The sequence below is a fragment of the Rattus rattus genome, chromosome 2 (genome assembly GCF_011064425.1).
Source record: "Rattus rattus isolate New Zealand chromosome 2, Rrattus_CSIRO_v1, whole genome shotgun sequence".
In the NCBI taxonomy this organism is placed as follows: Eukaryota; Metazoa; Chordata; class Mammalia; order Rodentia; family Muridae; genus Rattus; species Rattus rattus.
Genome location: NC_046155.1, coordinates 91384563 through 91405806, shown reverse-complemented (window position 1 = coordinate 91405806; position 21244 = coordinate 91384563). Strand labels below are relative to the sequence as shown.

Genomic DNA, 21244 nt, shown 5'->3' with positions numbered 1-21244 from the left:
CATTTTGATTACAAGCATGTGCTATCACACTTGGGGTGGTGAGTTTTTTATTTTCTTTGTTCTTTATTAGAAGAGCCAGTTTTTCTTGAAAGGTTCACTGTTCTAGCTTATATCTCTGTGGAGAACTTAAGTATTTGTTAACATGCTAGTGTCAAAATAAGAATTCAGAACACATATTACATTACAAAATAGGTTGCCAGACAGGTATGTTGTGGAACACAAACGGCATTTATTCTCTTTACAATGAACATGATAATATGTACTTAGTCTTGTAACTTTGAAATGTAAATGTATAGTTATAGAGTGGGGATTATTTCTCTGATTTAAACATTTTTTCTTAATTTATATTCTGTGTTGATCAGGTTCTTACTGGAGTTGCAGGAGAAGATGCAGAGTGCCATGCGGCAAAATTATTAGAGGTCATCATTCTACAGTGCAAAGGCCGGGGCATTGATCAGGTTAGTGAGGCTCATTTTCTGTTCCAGGCTTCAGCAGTATGTTTAATACATATTTTGTTGTCGTGTAACTTAACGTTGGTTAAAGAGTTAAGAAGTTAACTCAGTAACTGCATTACCAGTCACTTTAAATAGGACTATTCTTAATCCAGGGTTTAATTGCAAATACTAGTCATCTGATGAAAGAGATGATTCCGATGAAGTAATAGTAAAATTATAGATTGAGTTGTGTAGAATGTAATTGCAATCTCATAAGGCCTTGTACGCTCTCTCTACAGTGTATCCCATTATTCGTGGAGGCAGCTTTAGAGAGACTGACGAGGGAGGTTAAAACAAGTGAGCTCCGAACAATGTGCTTGCAGGTTGCAATTGCAGCATTGTATTATAATCCACACCTACTGCTTAATACCTTAGAAAATCTTCGCTTCCCAAATAATGTTGAACCTGTTACAAATCATTTTATCACACAATGGCTTAATGACGTTGACTGTTTTCTGGGGTAAGTAACAATAAATTGTAACTTTCTGAGGGGCTCTGCCTAAGTTATAAAATAGATAACAAATTAAATTACTTTTTTTTTTTTTTAAACTGTTTTAGGCTTCATGACAGGAAGATGTGTGTTCTTGGCCTGTGTGCTCTTATAGATATGGAACAAATACCACAGGTTTTGAATCAGGTTTCAGGACAGATTTTGCCAGCATTTATCCTTTTATTTAATGGATTAAAAAGAGCGTATGCCTGCCATGCAGAACATGAGAATGATAGTGATGATGATGATGATGCCGAAGATGATGATGAGACTGGTAAGGGATTTATACTGATGCTCTTCTGAAACAGTGTGTCTGCATAGAACCATCATAGAGGTCTCTATCAGAGGATAGTAGCCAAATGCTTTCCAATTCATTGATAGGAAACCAGATATGGTGGCCAATACTCCCTTATCCTGGTGCCTGACAGTCTAAGACACTTCTTGTGTTCTCCCATTTAAGGCCAGCATAAGTTAGAATGAGACCTTGTTGGGGTATTATTGTTGTTTGTTTTAAAGATGAAAATGTTCTGTCCTTCTAACAGAAGACATTAGTTACTATTTAGCTATATTGTAGTAAATTGAGTGGAATGTTGAGTTCATTTTGAAGAGAGAGAGTTCCCTTAAGTGTTTCAGAAAAGCCAATGTTAGTGGCATACACATTTGCTCCCAGCACTCAGGAGTCAGAGGCAGGCAGATGTCTGGAGGACAGCGCAAGTTACAGGGCTACAGGGAAGCCCTCTCTCAAAGCAAGACAGAAAGTTAAGAAGATGAGCTGGGTTATATCTCCAGTTGCTAGAGTAAGTACTCCCATAGCATGTACAAAGCCTGGATTTCATCCCAGCACAGGCAGCACGCACAAACACACACACACACACACACACACACACACACACTGCCCTTACAAATGTGACAGTGACTGTGTAACCACATACATGAAATAAATAAATCTTAAAAAAATGTGACAGAATTCTTAACTTTCGAGAGACTGTAGACTAACAATATAAATTGATTGAATTTGATACCAGTAATTGTTCTAACAGAACAAATAGCTCACAACAAGTTCTCTTTTCCCTCTGGTTTTTTCAGGCAGGTTCTCTATAGAGCCTTGTCCTGGAACTGGCTGTGTAGACCAGCAAAGCTTCATTACTGTATCATCAGTCAAAGAGTTAGGGTTTATGGACACTGGGAATTTTATTTCTTTCATTGCTGGACATGTAATTTAAACACTTATTCCTAGAACTGTTCTTCAAACTTTTCAAAATTTTTAATTTACTAAGAGTGTTAAATTAAATGTCACTTTACTGAGCAACAGCACATTTCATTGTCATAAACTCAATTGGCAGAGGAACTAGGGAGTGATGAAGATGATATTGATGAAGATGGGCAGGAATATTTGGAGATCCTAGCTAAACAAGCTGGTGAAGATGGAGATGATGAAGATTGGGAAGAAGATGATGCCGAGGAGACTGCTCTAGAAGGCTATTCCACAATCATCGATGATGAGGATAACCCTGTTGATGAGTATCAAATATTTAAAGCTATATTTCAAAGTAAGCCAATTTCTTACATGTAGAGCCATTTAACTGAACAAATCTATTGTTGTGTCTGTCCCTTGGACAAGAAGTGAGGCAAAGCGATAAAATCTATTGGTTTCTTTTGACATATAGGGAAGTCTTTCCTCCTGTTTTCGAAACCAAAATTTCCTATGTAGATCAAGATGCCTGTAATATGTACTGCCATGTTCGGGGGCTTCTTTATCCTATTTCATTTAGTTAGCTTATAGTTAGAAAGATGTACATTATAAGAAAATAGTGTTTTTCAAAAATTATAGTTAAAATCCTAGTTACTTGGTTTGTGGTATTTGGCACACACCCCCTCCCCTTATTTATATGGTTGGTTGTGTATTGTGAATGCAGGGTGTTTAAGAGTGCAAGAGTGACCATTGAATCTCCTGGTCCTAGAGTTGTAGCACATCTTTTGTAATTCATGCTGGCTTGAACTTGTGGTGTTTCTGCTTCGGAGACAGGCTCTTTTTATGTAGTCCTGGCTGTTCTAGAACTCGCTCTTTGGATGCAGCTAGCCTTTATCTCAGATTTGCCGGCCTCTGCTTTCCTAGGGTTGGTGTTAAAGGCACGTCCCACCATCCCTCTAGCAGTTTATTGTAATTAAAATTTTTATTAGTATTCCATTGTCTACATATAGGGGTCAGAGGACAGTTTTTATGACTCAGTTCTCTCCTACGGTATAGGTTCTGGGATCTAAAAACCTAGATATTCTGCAAAAGCTCTAAGTATTGACTACTAAAGTGTATCTAGGATTCCTTTTTTTTTTTTTTTCTTTCCCCCTGTTTTCTTTGACTCCCTCCCTCCCTTTTTTGAGATAGGATCTCCTATATTTCAGCCTTGGCCTAGTTTGCTATCTTGCTGAGAATGACCCTCAACTTCTGATTTGCTTTCCACTTTTTCCCAAGTTCTGAAATTTCAGAATCAAAAACCACACGATTTATGTAGCATAGGAGATCAAATCCTAGAGCTTCATGCTAGACAAGCACCCGGCTGCTTAAATTACTGTATGCACATTCCTGGCCTACATAAACATTTTAAGTGCAATTTTTCTATTCCATCCTATTTTTTACTTTGTTCTGAATTATTTGTAGATCTGACTGTAGTGGCTGCTCACACATGAATGTGAACCTATGGAGATCAGAGGATCTGCATAGACTGATATCTTAAAACTGGAATTACAGATGCTGTGAGCCATATTATGTCTTTATTACAATTTGGAGATACCTTTTTTCAAAATACATTAAAATGACCATGGTTTAGCATAGAAAATAAAAATTTATGGTCATTATAATTTCATCTTGAACTGCAAAGTCACCTTTTTTTTACACACTTAGATTTGTGTGTTTATTTGGTGACTGAGGATTGGATTCAGGGTGTCTCCCCTGCTAGGTAAGCATTGTCTTCCATCAGGTTACGTCTCCATTCCAGGTTTTAAATTAGGAAAGCACTAACTTACAGCATTTATTTGTAAGACCCGCTTAATCTCTTTTAAGTGAATTAGGTTAATTTTGTTTCTGTAGTCTATCAAGGTTTTTACTTGTATAAAAACTAACAAGTCAGGAAAATGTATATGCTAATGGGTAGGGTGCAGTGGGGTGTGGAGAGAGACAGGTTCTCTGAGTTCTTGCCAGCCTAGTGTACGAAGAGAGATCTAGAACTATGCAGAATAACTGTTTTGGGGGTTGGGGGTGGGTGTGCTCTAATGGGACTCGGAAACTTTATTTCATTATTTATCTAATGGTTTTTTCCTCATTCTCCTCCCTATCCCCCATATAGCTATTCAAAATCGTAATCCTGTATGGTATCAGGCTTTGACTCACGGTCTTAATGAAGAACAAAGAAAACAGTTACAGGACATAGCAACTCTGGCTGATCAAAGAAGAGCAGCACATGGTATGTCAGTCTGCCATATACTCTGATGCAGTCAATAACTATATTTGAAGGAATGTGGGCTCGAGGTATAAACACTGAATTATTGTATATTAGATTACATGCAGTGCAAATAGTTTAGGAAAAATGCTTACGTTCATGATAATAGAAATGCTGTTTTAGGTCTAAATTTTGGACCTAATAAATTTCTTACAAAACATATATTAGAATCATATGCATTTCATCTTTTGTTCAGTATGCATTTAAAATTCATCTAAATAATAAGATATACAGCCTGTTTTCCAGAAGTGTTAATATCCAACCTGCTATTTGATTAGCCATAGTCAAACAAGGATGAAGCATAGCATTCTAATGTATTTTATATTTTGGATTTGGTTGCATTTTACTCATTAGATGTATTTCTTTTTGTGGTGGTTTCTAAGAACTCTGTATATACAACTTACGTAGTATATGTATCTATTATTGGATTAAACTCTCCTTGTAAATGTATTATCAGTTCCTTTTGATCAGATGACCATAATGTTTCATACCCCTCTTTCTTTTTCTAGAATCCAAAATGATTGAAAAGCATGGAGGATATAAATTCAGTGCTCCGGTTGTGCCAAGTTCTTTCAATTTTGGAGGCCCGGCACCAGGGATGAATTGAGCTTCCACTTTCTTTCCTGCTGTGTGAGTGTAGTGAAGAGCTTGTGTTCCTCCTAGTAGTGGTTCCAGAACCGGTTCATGTTATGTACTAACTGATCAATAGAAGGACAGAAACCCCAGGAGGTGGGAGCTGATCATGTAACCTGGCACTGGACGAGAAACTAGAGGGATTTGGGGAGGGGTAACTTGGGGGGCTATTTTCTTTATTTTTTGAAGAAAGTAAGATCCTGACTCTGAAGCTTCAAGAGACACTGTGGAAATCTGAAATGAGGGGATGTCATGAAGGCAGCTTTTCTTTTTCTGAGGAAAAAAATAGGCATGGGCTACAGGACTATTTAAAATGTCTCATTTACAGTATAAAGTTCAAAGGTAGATGTAATTTTTACACCTCTAAGTATTTGTCCTACTTCTGTCTCTTCCTTACCATTGGGTATCCTTCATATGTAAATAAGATAAGGTAATCAGATAGCCTTATTCGGTCTTTATCATTTTCATTCACCAGATTGTTCCTATGTAGATTGGACATTTATTGTAGCACTACATAACTGATTTTAAAATCTGTAAATGAATTAGCACTTTCATATTGAAACAAGCCTGCTAGCCTATGTATAAAAGCAAAACTGTTTGCTGTTTATAAAAAGGATGTAATGGGGTGGGGAAGGGGTAATTTCAGGTTTAATTATTAATTTAAAATGAACTAGCAATTTTGTATCTGGTGACTTTGTGGTACACTCACCTCTGGTAGTGACTTGAATTCGGTTTGTAAAAGGGTTAGTGATGTTTCATTGCTGCTAAAAATGGCAACTCCCTCTGTGTCCTTTTTTGTTCCTTAAAGCTCTCAGTGTACAAGTGGACATTTGGATACAAGACCTTATGTAACAAACAGAGGTGATACCTGAAGCATGTAAATTGGATATAAAATTCTACTCTTAAAGAGTTGATCTAGAGTATGGCTAAACATCTATATATGCAATCTATTAAAAACTCAATTCGGCAATTATGTCTTGATCTGATTGCAATTTATTCCTAATTAATACCTATCCCCATTAACCTGTTTTTATCTTGTACCAGATAGAGTGCAAAATGTATTTAAGATTAATACCTGCCCATTCCCCATTTCTTCTCCCGTCTTGATTATGGTATCTTATCGTAACTCTGAAGTCTGAAGGCACATGGTTCCCTCTAAAAACCACTATTGATACCACTGCAGAAATAAGCCAGCAACAACAGGGTAGTGGGGTGGGCTTCTCCCCTCTCTTCCTAAATGCATGTTCAAAAACTTTATTGATCTTAAACATCTGTCAGATGAGTCATACATTGGATTATTTTTTATATACATGTATACACAATATTTCAAATTGAAAGCAACATCTCAGTGGATTCAAAACTACTACATACTGTTGTCTAAAACAAAATTTATAATTGTACAAATGAAATGCACATATTGATATTTAAAATGCATAATTAAGAAAACCCTTTGGTGTTGTGTTTTTCTTGTGTACCAATACTTAAGCCACTGATGTTGGCACTGCTTGGTTTTCTGTTTTGACTCTGAAGGAATCAAAGTACTTCTGAATTTAATACTAAAATGTTGGCAAAAGGAAAGCAATGTCTCAATGTGTGGGTGCAAATTGTTAAATTGAGTGTGCTTCTACTCCTGTCTCACAGTTAGGACACCAAGTGTATACCCTAGGTTGCTTAAGGCTCTATAAAAATCAAAACAATAAAAATGCGGTAGTTATTCTACATTGTGTGCAGAGGGGAGAATATTATTAACATCGTCTTCCTTTTCATTTCTGTACCTAGTCTATTTTATAAGTTCTCAGACTTCACTTATATTTAAATTAATTCAATTTTCACATTGTTACTTAGAACATCATATCTATAAAAGGATTTATACAGTGAAAATTCTCATTACATAGGTTATATATTTTTAATTTGATGTTAGAATTCAAAATTCTATTTAGAATTGGTAGTAGACATTCCTTAAATTTTCATATTCTTTTCTTATACTTGAATTTTAAGTTTCTATAAGATGCCATTATACCCCTGCTTCCTGAACCTTACTATGTAGACAAAGCTGACCTTGTACCTTATGCCTCCTTAATAGAGGATGTGTCTCTATGCCCTGCAAAAGTATAAAATTTTCATTTTATGTATATGTATATGTGTATTGCCTCCCAAATGCATTCATTGCCCGGAAGAGGGTGCCAGATCTCACCGAACTGGAGTTACAGATGCTGATAAGACAACACGTGGTGCTTTGAATTGAATGTGGGTTCTTTGGAAAAGCAGCCAGTGTGCACTTAACCTCATTCCTGTAATTTGTATGCAAACTTTAGCCACTTTAACTGCCTTTTCTCACAGTATTGCTATTATTAAAATACAAGTATGGTATTCTTAGCTCTGAATGTAGAGCAGGGTTGACCAACCTATTTTATAGTGTATGCAGTGAAGGGCAAATGGAGGGCATTGGATCAACCTTAATTTCTGTACGATGATTAAGGATGATTTGGAGCCACTATGTGGGGTACTCCAATCTGAACCCCCAGGTCTCCTCTGCAAGAGCAAGTACCTTCACCTTCTAAGCCATCCCTCTAGTTTTGGAATTTGGTGGTTTTTTTTCCCTCTTTCTTTCTTTCTTTTTTCTTTTTTTTGCTTGTTTGTTTTTGAAGACAGGTTGGTACTGTCACAAGATAGTCACTGGTTTTTTATGTATATGTGTGTCAGTGTGTGTACATCTATACCATAGGTTTGTAGTGTCATCTCTTTGAGGCTGGATTTCCAGATAGTTGGGATTTGCCTGAAGTAAGTGCCAGGAATCAAAGTCCAGTCCTCAAAAAGACCAATTAACCACTAAGTCATTTCTCCAGCTTCTGTTTTTTCTTAAAATTCGTGGGTGTTTTGGCTGCATATATGTTGGTGTGCCTGGTGTCCAAAGCACCCAGAAGAGTGTATTTGATCTTCAGGAATTCAAGTTAGATGGTTAGCCATGAGCCACTGTGTGGTGAGAACTGAATCCTCAGAGAATGAAGCCTGTGCTCTTAATTTGACCTATCTCTCCCATCCCAGGTTTTGTTGTTTTTTTGTTTTTTATTTATATGTAAGTACAGTTTAGCTGTCTTCAGACATACCAGAAGAGGGCATCAGATCCCTTTACAGATGTTTGTGAACCACCATGTGGTTGCTAGGATTTGAACTAGGGACCTCTGGAAGAGCAGTCAGTGCTCTTAACCACTGAGCCATCTCTCCAGGACCCCTGTGTTTTCATAAACTAGAGTTTTTTTTAACAGGTGTATGTATGTATGTATGTATGTATGTATGTATGTATGTATGTATGTATGTATTTACACTGTAGCTGTCTTCAGACACACAGAAGAGAACATCTGATCTAATTACAGATGATTGTGAGCCACCATGTGGTTGCTGAGATTTGAACTCAGGACCTCTGGAAGAGCAGCCAGTGCTTTTAACCACTGAGCCATCTGCAGCCACAGAACAGAAGTTCTTAAATTGAACAACCAATAATATTTCCATGTCTGCATCTCCATGTCTGATGTCAAAGCAGTCTTCAGATCTCTAACATCTTTTTCATATTTGTTGACAGCAACAATCATCTTTCATCTGGGCGGGTTCCACTCCCTGTCAGTTTTCCTCAGCAGATCTCCTACGGCTCTGACCTGGGTGATCTTTACACAACACATGACCAAGTACAGTTGCAGCATAAGGCTATTGTGGTAATTCTAGAGCCAGCTTCTTGGTGCTGTCAGAAAACACTTCCCATATTTTCACCTCAGTGATGCTGGTCTCTTCTGAACCAGCGCCAGTTTCTTAGCTCCAACTAGCCAGCATCAGTTGTCCCAGTAGGCCCTTCTATTATTCACTCTAAAGCTGGAGCCACATGGCTGAAGCTGCTGCTTGCTAGGGCTGGAACATGGTCCCTTTGTTCTATTACATTATCACTAGCTTTCTGTTTTACAACACCTCTCCAACGGTCTAAGCTTGACTGTCCTGGCTTCTGCTCAGTACTGGGAGATCTGTATGCCTGTCTTGTGAAATTAAAGGTGTGTACCACCACACTGGATTTAGGCTTTTCTTTGCCTACAACTTATGTCTCAGGTTAGCCTTGAACTCAGGTATCTGCTTGGTTTTATTTCCTGGTACCATGCCTGGACCTTGACTCAGCTTGGTTCCACTCCCTAATTCGATTTAATATCCATGAACAGAATTTAGCTCCATTTCAACTGGTGCTCCCTTCACTGCTTGAAACATACAGTTTACATTTTTCTTTCTCTGATTGCTACGCTTGTTTAAAATGCTCTTCACAAGACTTAACCAGAGAATAAAGTCTCTCCTGGGCTCTTTTCAGACTTTGTTGATGCAATTAGTATTAATCTCTTCATCTTATCCTTGGGCATACTCTTCAGACAAGGGCAAAAAGTAGCCACCAAAATACCTCCAAAACAGTTTCTGCCACATACTGAAATTCTCTGAAACCTCTTGAGCCAGGTCTGCAGAGTTCAAATTAGTAGCAACAAAGTCTTCCATTTTCCTTTAGGATCGCCCATTAAGCCCCACTTAAAGCAAAAAAAAAGAAAAAAAAAAATGCTCTTCACGAGACTTAACCAGAGAACAAAGTCTCTGCTGGGCTCTTTTCAGACTTTGTTGATTCAATTAGTATAAATCTCTTGACCTTAGCCTCAGGCAGACACATCCCACTGCTTTCCAAATCCAAAGTTCCCAAACCCACATTGTTCCAAACACATGGTCAGGCCTATCACAGCAATACCCCAGGCCCTGGCACCAACTTCTGTCTTTGGGTTTTACTGCTGTGAACCAGGACAAAAACAGCTGTCATAGGGACGTCATTTAATTGGGGCTGGCTTACGGGTTCAGAGGTTCAGTTCATTATCATCAAGGTGGGAGCATCAGCATCCAGGCAGGCATGGTGCAGGAGGAACTGAGGGTTCTACATCTTCATCTGAAGGCTGCTAGCAGAATATTCCCTTCCAGGCAGCTAGGATGAGGGTCCCAAAGTGACAGCTACTCCAACAAAGCCATAGCTTCTAATAGTGCCACTCCCTGGGCCGGGCATATACAAATATTACAAGTGTATTCCAAGCCAATCTACATGTGCTAGAGATAGAATCTTAACTACCAGCAAATGACAGATTTTTATTCAGTTTGAGCGTTCAAGAGGGATCAGAATGTCCCACATATCCCACCACCACAAAAAACAGCCCCTGAACATTTAGGCCTGTTAGTGGTGGCAACACATGCCTTTAGTCCAATCACTTCAGAGGCAATTCGATCCCTTAGGAGCTAGCCTGGTCTATAGAATAAATTCTAGGATACACAGAGAAGCCTTTTTTGGAAAAAAACAAAAACAAATAGGGCTGCACAGGTGGCTCACAGTTAAGAGCACCGACTGCTCTTCTAGAGGTCCTGAGTTCAATTCACAGCAAACACATGGTGCCTCATCTGTAATGAGGTTCGATGCCCTCATTTGTCCAAAGACAGCTACAGTGTACTGAAATAAGTCTTTAAAAAAAAACATAATTTAGTAATCACAGTATAGTTAATAGTGGTACTAGTTCTAGCCAAAGAATAAAGAGTTGAGAAAGGCTACACTAATGTGATCGTTTAATAGAGAATAAATGGCTGGGGTTGGGGATTTAGCTCAGTGGTAAAGTGCTTGCGTAGCAAGCGCAAGGCCCTGGGTTCGCTCCCCAGCTGGGGGGGGGGGGGGTTAAAGGCCCTGATAAGAGCAAGTACCTACATTCAAAGACAAGTCTCTCAGCTCATGATATTCCAAAGAGTCCTAATGAGTGTCTTGGTTTTAGATTAGACAAGGTAGAATCAGAAAAATTAAACTAGATTTACACATTCACAGGGTTATAAATCTGACAACTTGAGCTGCTGAGAAAGTTGTCATTTTTCAGTGTTATGCTAATAAGTCCTTGAAATTGTAACTGAAGTGGCAAGAGTGTTTGCCTACCTTGCATAAGGCTGGATTAGAGTTCAAATATTAGCCCTGAAAATCAACCAAGAAAATACTACTAAGTCAGAAACCTGATGGGCTGGTATCCAAAAATAAAATTGTAGTAGAAGGCTCTTGGTTTAAATCTAGCACCACTCAAGCCTTACCAATATAAGATGGTTTTAAAAACAAATATGCCTAGCACCGTCAGTGCTCAGATTTGTTCCCTTGTATCACATAGTCGTGCTCCCAGAGAATCAGACATTAGTGATTTTAAAATGCTTACTATAGAACCTCCACAACTAACAGTTCCTTCAAGAGTAGCCTGGAGTATAGGATTTACTAAACTTAATAAAAGAGCTTTTAAATGTTTTGATTATAAAATGCTATCTGGGACTAGAGAAATGGCTCAGTGGTTCCAGGGATCTTGAGGTCAATACCCAGCAATCAAATGGTGGGCCGAAACCATCTATAATGGGATCTGATGCCCTCTCCTGTCAATCAGTTGTATATGCATATAGAGCACTGAAGTATAGAATAAAATCTCTTTGAAAAATCTAGTGTTATATCCCTATTTTTATTTTTCTTAAGGGCCCAAATTAATTTTTCCCCATTACTGGCCATGTGGAGGTAGAAAGGTTCAAGAGTACCAAACAAAGTAGTGCTGACATGTGCCAGTCATCCCAGGGGTTGTTGGTAGGTGGTGCAGGTGGATGAGTGCAAATTCATGTTATAGATAGACCTCTACATAGCAAGTATGAAGCCAGAGAGTCACGCTTTAGAAAATCCTAAGAGAATGTATGCTCTAAGTCCCGTTACCCTTCAAATGACCTTTATATGCCAGTTATATAACTATGCCCTGGTTAGATTAACATTTAAAAAATGGAGTTTATTAGACCTGATGCTGTGGCATAGACTACTCTTAGCACTTTGGAAGCTGAAGCTCCCGCCAAATTCATAGCCTCCAGGATTACTGTACAAATTTCAGTCTCAGACTGGGTGAGGGCAAGAGTAATACTGTAAGTTCCGACTAGATTGTTACACAAATCTCTCAGGCTATTTTTCACATTTCTCGACTTATTTTATCTATGACAACGTCATCTGAAATTCAAGGGACTGCTGGTGCCGGTTAGTCTCCCTATCCTATTGGAATATACTCCTGGCAAGTCTACTTAACTGCGGATATTGCATGCTTATCTCTTAAATGCCTCATATTTGCAATGGTTTAAATAAAGAGTTGGGCCGAGAGGACCAAAAAACATACCACACACACCACAACTAATGTCTCAATAGGTTAAAGAACCCAACGGATGCTTTCTTCATCCTTCAGTTCGACACAACAGAGAAAGCGCATGTAAAGGAACGGAGCGATGCCAAAGTTGGTCGACTTCAAACCCACAAGTCCACGGACACTCTTAAAGCATTCGCTATGTCGCCCTGCATTAGCTCGGCTCCGCCGGAATTTCAGCACCAGCAGAAAGCTCCACTTCCCATGGCATGGCTTTGCCTGGAAATCAGGCAAGGTCAGGCAGGTTCCGAACCAAGTCTCCGGCATCAGCAAAGCTAGGGACACAGAGCCCCAATGTGAAGGCCTCAGCCGACTCCGAGAGCCCCAAGGGAGCGCGTGGGCCCCTCGTGCTGCACTACTTCTGCCTTCATCTTCCCTTCCAATGAAATAACATTCCGCAATAGCAAGGCAAGGACCATCCGGTCTCCGACACACGCTCCGGCTGGCCCGCCCGGAGCGCCACAGCCTGCCTACACATCGGCCTGTAGGGAAAATGGCGCCCATCACTCTATTTCCCTCCCGGGCAATCAAAAGGACGAACCTCCCTCCTTTGCTACAAAATGGCGCCTCCCGCTGGGGCCCCAGAATCGGCATAATTCACTCGTCAGTGGGGCGGAGTGGTCCGGGATGAGCAGTTCTGCCAACCAGTCAGGCACAGAAGTTATGATTCCGTACCTGGCGCCAGCCATTCAGGCGCGGGTAGAAAGGCCAAGCTACAATGACGCAGAAGAAGTGGGCGTGGTTAGTGGCGGTTTCCTACCCGTCAGCTAAATTTGGACCAATCGAGAGTAAGAGTCTTCCAGTGAGTGACGTAATGGCAGCCCAATGGAGGCTAGGGGCGGGACTCAGAATTGCTATGCGGGTTGCGGGGCCTGGGGGCCGGGCGGCTGTTTCCTGTCCTGGTGCATGGTGGTCGGACGAAGGAATTGTTGGAAAATTTTCTCGGAGGTTCGTATATAAATGTGTTTTTACCCAGTGTGCATTATTCTCCGCCCGGCCGCCGCCCTCAGCGCGGCGGCGCGGGCCCACTTGGGCCCGGGCTCTACCTCCAGCTGCTCATGCCCGTCCTTAGGCCTGGCCGATCCTACGGCCGCCTTCGTAGCGGAGCCCGGGCAGAAGTGGAGTTTATTAATAACCCTAGCCCGCCACTCTAGGGCGGCGGAGCTTTTCTCTCTGAAGACGCCACCCCACCCCCCACTTCACGCAGCGCCCCGCCTGTCCCCTAAGGGGGCCGCTGAGGGAAGGAAGAGCAAGAGGGGAGGGTGGAGCTCTCGGGAGCCGGGCGGCTTTGCTGGACCTGACCTTCGCGCGGAGCGAGTCCCATGGCGCTTGCTCGGTGGCGAAGCTCGTCGGGTTGGGCCTCCGGGCCTCGGTTCACAGCAGGCCCCAACAGGGGCGCGGGCCCTGCGGCTGGGGACACTGCCTGCACATCGCCCCCGGGTTTCTTCCTATTCTGATCGTAGGCACATTTATTCGTTTTCACATTTTTTTTCTTCAAAAGTCTGTGAGGCCTAACATCGAATATTCAAAAATAGCCTCTTTGGAATGTTTTATGGTGGGACTTTCGTTCACTCTTAACTTTCTCCCTTTCATTAAACGAAGATTTAATAAATAGGAATGAATACGAGTGCCCATCTACTTGTTTAGACTCTAGCACTGCCTTCGCTTTGGAAATATCAAATCATCTAGCATAATCCGTTGGAAATGTGAGGAATTGCAAGTTTAAGGTTGTGTTCAGTTTGGTCCTTGGTTTTACTAGGAAAGATGTGTTCTGCTCTAGTCGGCAAAAAACCTGTGTAACATTTTAACACTTAATTCATTCTAAGTATACGTTAAATTCATTGTGAAGTGTAAAGACCACAAAACATCAACAAAAAGCATAAATCTCACCCTGACATTTTGAGTATTTGAGATTTAGTCAATCAACGCTACAAATCCAACTCTTCCCCCTTTGTTTATTTTGATTTGTTTTATCAGGGCATGGTGGCTCTTGTCAATAATCCCAGCGTTCAGGGAATGTGAGCCAAGTTCAAGGCTACTCATTATTACTTATTTGCAGCTAGCTACACACTGAGGTCCTGATCTCAAAATAAGTATATAAGCTTTTTTGACAGACTTCACACACCTTCAAATTCACCTTCTAAAACAATCCAACTAAGTCTGTTAGTTCAACTTTGAAATCTAAGCTGTCAAGGCAAAAATAAATGTTACAAGTTCAAGGCCTGCCTCCACTAAATACTGAGTTTAAGGCCAACCTGAGTTACCTAGAAATGAGGCCTTATCCCAAGTGAAGAGCAGGTTGAGGATGTAGCAAGTGGTAGAATGCTTACCTACTAGCTACAAGGCCTTATATTCAGTCCTTAAGACTACAGATTAACTCACCATGCTAATGCATACCTATAATCTTAACACTTGGGAGTAGAGACAGGAAGATCAGGAGATCAGAGTCATTTTTTGGCTATATACTTAGTTTGAGGACAGCCCATCACAGAGCTTGACTCAGGAAAGGGGAAAAGGAATTAGCCTATGGAGGTGGTACATGCCTTTAATATGCCTTTAATCCCAGCACTCGAGGCAGGTGAATCTACAATGGAATTTCAAGATAGCCAGGCTGGGCTATACAGAGAAACCTTGTCTCATAATGAAAAAAAAAACAAAAAACAAAAAACTATAAATACTTGGCCTGATGCCCAGGAAGGCCAGAAGAAGGTGTCAGGTCCCCTGGAACTGGAGTTATAGTGCTTGTGAGCCTCCATGTTGGTGCAGAGAACCAAACTCAGGTCATCTGGAATAGGACCCAGTGGTCTTAACCACAGAGCCATCTCTCCAGCTACCTAAATTTACACTTTTTTTTTTCATTTTCTTGGTGTGTGTGTGTGTGTGTGTACTATAGTGTACATATGGAGGTTGGAGGACAAGTTGGTAGAGTGTTGTCTCCCTCTACCATGTAGGGGTCTCAGGGAATTAAGTCTTGGCAGACTTGGCAGGAAGCACCTTTACCCATAAGTCATTGTACTGATCCTCTAGACAGGGTTTTCTGTCTCAGGTATAATATCCTAATGGAACTTTGTTCACAGCTGAGGGGCACCCATTTGTAGTCCCAGCACATGGGCAGCCAAAAAGGATGATTGCTGCAGGTTCAAGGGCAGCCTGGGTTTCATAATTTCTGATTTCTTCATGCCTTGGCAATATTTATTCATTTTATTTGTTTATTATTTTTGAGAGAGGGTACATCTGCTTAGTCCTAGCTGTCCTGCTTTGTAGACCAAGCTGGCCTTGAGCTCACTGTGATCCTCTTGCCTCTGCCTTCCAAGTGCTGGGATTATGCTCAGCTTTCTTGGCCATTTCTTCCTAGTCTTCTCGTGCTATGTAGTCCAGGCCGTGCTTAAACTTAGCATCTTGCCTCACTATCTGGGTTCTCCCACACACAGTGGCATCCTATGTTATCATAGGCATCCTGTTGAATATGAAGTGGTGGTGTCTCTTGTAGGATTTGCCTGCATTTCTCTGATTGTTAGTGAAATTCATCATTTGTTGTCCATTAGTCTGTTGACTCTTTGTCTATCTTTGTTGAAATGTTTGTCTCCTTTCCCTATTCACAAGTGTGTTCACACACATGTGCAAGTGTGTGAGAGAGGGGAAGGGAGAGCAAGTTTGGGTGTTCCTGTGTCAAAGGGCAAGCTGTGGAAGTCAGTTTCCCCTTCTACCATGTGGGACCCAGCAATTGGAATAAGTTTTTTAGGCTTGGCTATATAGCTCAGTGGTAGAGCACTTATCCTGTATTGGGTCCTTTGCAGTGTGTAGGATGGGATATTGAAAATCTAGTCTCTCTACATTTGTCTCTTAGTCCTTCTTATTCCCGGGGCATACCATTTGAATTTATTTTTAGTTTTTTATTTTTTTTTTTTAAGATTTATTTTATCACCTTACTCACACACACAGAAGAAGGCATCAGATCCTGTTACAGATGGTTGTGAGCCCCCATGTGGTTTCTGGGAATTGAACTCAGGACCTCTGGAAGAGCAGTCAGTGCTCTTAACCGCTGAGCCATCTCACCAGCCCACCATTTGAATTTATATAACATGTTTGCTTTTTTGTTACAAATGGTGTTTAAATCCCGAGTGTAGTCACACCAGGAATACTCTTATGCCATTTGCTTTTTTTCCTCACTCATACTGTGGACACGCTGACTGAGGTCAGAGCCAGGGTCTTACAAGTAGTAGTCAGGGGCCATAGAGATGAGCTCTGTTCTGAGCATCGATTTCTCTTGACTGTCTTCACACTCCATTTGTGGGCAGGATATTTAACATCTTCTTGATGGGTTTTTACATTGTTGATCATTTTTGATCTGGCAAAGAGTGCTTCATTGAACTGTGCTCACTTCACAAGTGTTTTAAAGATTTTCATTATACTTTATTTATTTGAAGGTGGGCACACACTTGCTGCAGTGCCTGTGCAGGGGTCAGAGGACAACTTGAGGGAGTCTCTCTCCTTGCCCTCTGCAGGAACTAGGGATCCGTTCATTCTTGGCATCTGCTGAGCCACCTCACAGGCCCTCAGGGCAGGTTTAATTTAAATATTAAGAACCCTATGGTGGGGGGTTGGGGATTTAGCTCAGTGGTAGAGAACTTGCTTAGCAAGCACAAGGCCCTGGGTTCGGTCCTCAGCTCCGGAAAAAAAAAAAAGAAGAAGAAGAACCCTATGGTGGAACATGTTTGTGTTTATTGATGGACATGATGGTGTACATCTTTAATTCCAGTACCTGAGAGACAGAGGGAGGCAGATCTCTTTTCAGGCCAGCCAAGGTTACATAGTAAGACTGTGTCTTAAAAAAATATATATATATTATATTATTTTAATTATGTGTTTGTGATGGGTCAGAGGCATCAGAGCCTCTGGAGCTGTAATTACAAGCGGTTGTGAGCTGCCTGATGTGGATGCTGGCGGTTGAACTTGGGCCCTTTGCAGGGCAGTACATACTCTCAGTGACTGAGCCTTCTCTCCGGCCCTTGCCTGTCCTTTTAATAATCAATGCAAGCTGTCCAGTTACAGTGTGTTTTTTTTTTTTTGTTTGTTTTTTTTTTTTTTTTACCTGTGCTTTAATGTTCAGCTTTCAATTTCATCTGGTCCAGGAATGAGTTTCTTAAGAATGAGGATTGCTGGAGATACTGGTGATAAAGCACTCAGATAGTGGGTATGAGGTCTTGGGCTCTCTATTCTGCAACTCCAAAGAAAAGGGGATGGGGGGACAAAAACACAATACTAGTAACAAATATACAACAAAAAAGATTTCCCCTCTGTTCCTATGCTAGCATGCACATGGCAGTTAGGTGTGTATTTACACACATCAACACTGTATGCACGCACTTTTGAATAGGTTGCCAAAGGTAAGAATCTTAAGAAAAACGATAGAGATGACATTGCAGAGGTAGGTCAGGAGCCGGATGGAGCTACTTCTGAATTGGGGTTCTGCAAACAGTATGATGGAGAGCCTGGGGCATGGGGGTGGCAGTGTCCATTTCTGAAGGGATTCTAAGATTTCATTGTAAGGATCCTGAGTCTTTCCTTTTCTTAAGAGGAGCCTAAACTAGAATGGTGTTTTGTTTTGTTTCGGAGCTGAGGGTCTTGTGCTTGCTCTACCACAGAGCTAAATCCCCAACCTGTAGAATATCCTTACAGACTCTATTTAAAAAGCTGCCCCAACCCCAGCCCACCCCACCCCCGAGTTGATAGTATTTGCCTAGCATGCAGGAGGCCCTGGTTTCATCTACCAGTGAGTAGACCCTGTGTGGTGCTTCACACCTGTAATCCCTGCACTGCAGAAGCAGAGGCAGGAGAACCAGAAATTCAGTCAAGGTCATTCTTCACTGTATAATAAGTTCAAGGCCAGCCTAGGCCCTGTGAGATACTGTCAGAAAACATGGTTCAAGGGGTGTAATGCAGTCTGGAGCATGTAGTCTCAGCTCTCAGAAATCAGGCAGGAAGGACTTCTTCATGTAGGTTTAAGTGCAGACTGGTCTGTCTATTTGGATCCTTACAGCACATTTAATAGCTGTAAAAATGTACACTTAATGTAATTTATATATGTGAGTACACTGCCACTGTCTTCAAACACATCAGAAGATGGCATGGGATCCCATTACAGATAATTGTGAGCAACCATGTGGTTGCTGGGAATTGAACTCAGGACCTCTTGAAGAGCAGTCAGTGCTCTTAACCACTGAGCCATCTCCCCAGCCCAAGTGTGCACTTTTGAATCCTGGTAGCTTATTTAATTAATTTATTCGCTCTGAGACAGAGCGTGTGAGACAGGTCATTGCACTTGTGGGAAGGTCAGGGTAATTAGCTCTCAACTTTGATCATGTGGGTCCCAGAAATTAAACTCAAGTTATCTGGTTTGATGGCAGGCATCCAGTAAGCCATCACTGGTCCAAAATGACTATTTTTAATGAGAAAGCAATATATGCCTAGTACATAATCAGAAAAATGCTAACTGGCTTATAAGGAAAAGAATTGGTCTTGTTCAGTGCCGGGGACTGAGCCCAGGATGGTGTGTCATGGTCTGAACATGCTTCACCCAGGGAGTGGCACTATTAGAGGGTATGGCTCTGTTGGAGTAGGTATGTCACTGTGTGTGGGGTCTTTAAGACCCTCATCCTAGCTACCTGGAAGGGAGTCTTCTGCTAGCAAGATGAAGATGTAGAACGCTCAGCTCCTCCTGCACCGTGCCTGCCTGGATATTGCCATGTTCCTACTTTGATGATAATGGACTGAACCTGTAAGCCAGCCCCAATTAAATGCTGTCCTTATAAGAGTTGCCTTGGTCATGGTGTCTGTTCACAGCTGTAAAATCTAACTAAGACAGTGTGTGTATTATGCATTTAGTCATCTGAAGTTTATACCCTCAGTTCTTAAGTGGCTCAAACAGTAACAACCAACCCCCCAAATTGTTTATGTGAACAAAAAAATGATTATGAATACTTTTGGTCTCATAAGGATTTACAGAAGTGAAAAATGCTGGCGACTATAATTTTATTTTTTTTAAAGCTTTATTTATTTAATGTATGTGAGTACACTGTTTCAGACACACCAGAAGAGGGCATCAGATCCCATTACAGATGGTTGTGAGCCACCATGTGGTTGCTGGGAATTGAACTCAGGACCCCTGGAAGAACAGTCAATACTTTTAACCACTGAGCCATCTCTCTAGTCCGAGACTATAATTTTAAAGATCATTTATGTAGTTTAATAGAAATTGTGCTAGGCATAGTGGTACTCGCCCTTAATCCCAGCAATCATGAGGCAGAGGCAGGTGGATCTCTTGAGTTCAAGGCCAGACTGATCTACAGAGTGAGTTCCAGAATGAAACAAACCAAAACAAAAGAAAAAAAAAGAAGAAATTGGACTAGGGAATATAGCTCAATGTAACAGTAGTTATCTAGCATGCCTAAGACTGTCAAAAGCTGGGGTTGGGGATTTAGCTCAGTGGTAGAGCGCTTGCCTAGCAAGCACAAGGCCCTGGGTTCGGTCCCCAGCTCCGAAAAAAAAAAAAAAAAAAAGTGTTAAAAGCTCTAACACCGTATACACAAAAACCTTATATAGTTTACTTGAAAACCGCATATGCATAGGAAGCAGTATAGAATAAAGGAGAAAGAATTTGATTTGTTAAGCTACTGAAAATCATTTTTCTTAATTTAAAACTTTATATTATAGTATTATAAGAAAACGTGTAACAGTGTAGAAAACAGTAATGCTGGCACCATGCCACACCCCTGTAATCCCAGCACTGGGAACAGAGGCAGTTAGATTCTATGAATTCAGTGCCAACCTGGTCTACAAAATGAGTTTCAAGACAACCACAGCTGTATAGAAAAACCCTGTGGCAAAGAAAGGAAGTCTGTAAGGATCACATTTAATTGGGACTGGCTTACAGGTTCACAGGTTCAGAGGGGAACATAGCAGCATCTAGGCAGGCATGGTACAGGCAGAGCTGAGAGGTCTACATCCTCATCTGAAGGCTGCTAGTAGAAGACTGACTTCCAGGTAGGTAGGACCTAGGTTATTGTAGCCCATACCCACTGTCCTACACCTAATAATAGTGCCACTCCCTTGCCCAAGCATATACAAACCATCACATTCCACTCCCTGGCCCCTATAGGCTTCTTCAAACATATGAGTCTATGGGACCATACCTGTAATCCCCAAAGCAAGACAGGAAAACAGCTGGGCAAACTCCAGACTCTGCATCTCCACGTCTGATGTCAAAGTGGTCTTCAGATCTCCAACTCCTTTTTCATCTTTGTTGGCTGCAAGAAAGTTCTTTCTACTGGGCCGGTTCCACTTCCTGTTAGCAGCTTTCCTCAGCAAATGTCCTATGACTCTGACATCTCAAAAATCTTGGGGTCTCCAAGGCAACTTCAGTGTTAAAGCTTCTTGTTCCAATGTCTGGGATCCACACATAATCATCTTGGCTCCTCCAAAGGGCTGTTGTCACTTCTCCAGCTCTGCCCTCTATAGCACTGTAAGTTCAAGTTGACTCCACTCCACTGTTGCTGCTGTTCTTGGTGATCATTCCATGATCATACGCTGTGGTCTTCCACTGCAACTAGGCGTCACCAATAGCCTCTCATAGGCTCTCTTCATGGTGCCAGTCTTAAATGCTTTGAATGATCCCTTTAGTCCTGGGCCATCAACTACAACTGAGGCTGCACCTTCACCAATGGCCTTCCATAGCTTCTCACACTGCCAGCCTCAGCTGCTCTTCATGACCCCTTCATGCCTTCAAAACAGTCCGGGTGACTCTTATACATTACCAAGTACAGCTGCAGCACACCTTGGAGATAGGTACAGCACTGACTATGTGAGTGAGTACACTGTCCCTATCTTCAGGCA

The 21244-nt window shown here is 41.3% G+C and overlaps 2 protein-coding genes across 4 annotated transcripts in view; both read left to right on the top strand.

The window, feature by feature from the left end:
* Positions 1-5721, top strand: part of Ipo7 (importin 7) — a 39612-nt gene extending 33891 nt beyond the window's left edge. Inside the window, exons 20-25 of the mRNA XM_032892917.1 lie at positions 363-458; positions 734-954; positions 1053-1258; positions 2328-2534; positions 4326-4442; positions 4988-5721. Of these exons, the coding sequence (XP_032748808.1) occupies positions 363-458; positions 734-954; positions 1053-1258; positions 2328-2534; positions 4326-4442; positions 4988-5085 (945 nt within the window). The 3' untranslated portion in view covers positions 5086-5721. The remainder of the gene's footprint in view (positions 1-362; positions 459-733; positions 955-1052; positions 1259-2327; positions 2535-4325; positions 4443-4987) is intronic.
* Positions 5722-13211: 7490 nt separating this feature from the next.
* The window catches only part of Znf143 (zinc finger protein 143), a 35384-nt gene continuing 27351 nt past the window's right edge, over positions 13212-21244 (top strand). For 2 of the 3 annotated variants that reach the window (XM_032892920.1, XM_032892918.1), the window contains exon 1: positions 13212-13300. The gene's annotated coding sequence lies outside the window, so the exon portion shown is untranslated. Of the gene's footprint in view, positions 13301-13666; positions 13812-21244 lie in introns of those variants that run through there. The other variant, XM_032892919.1, reaches the window with a different exon arrangement.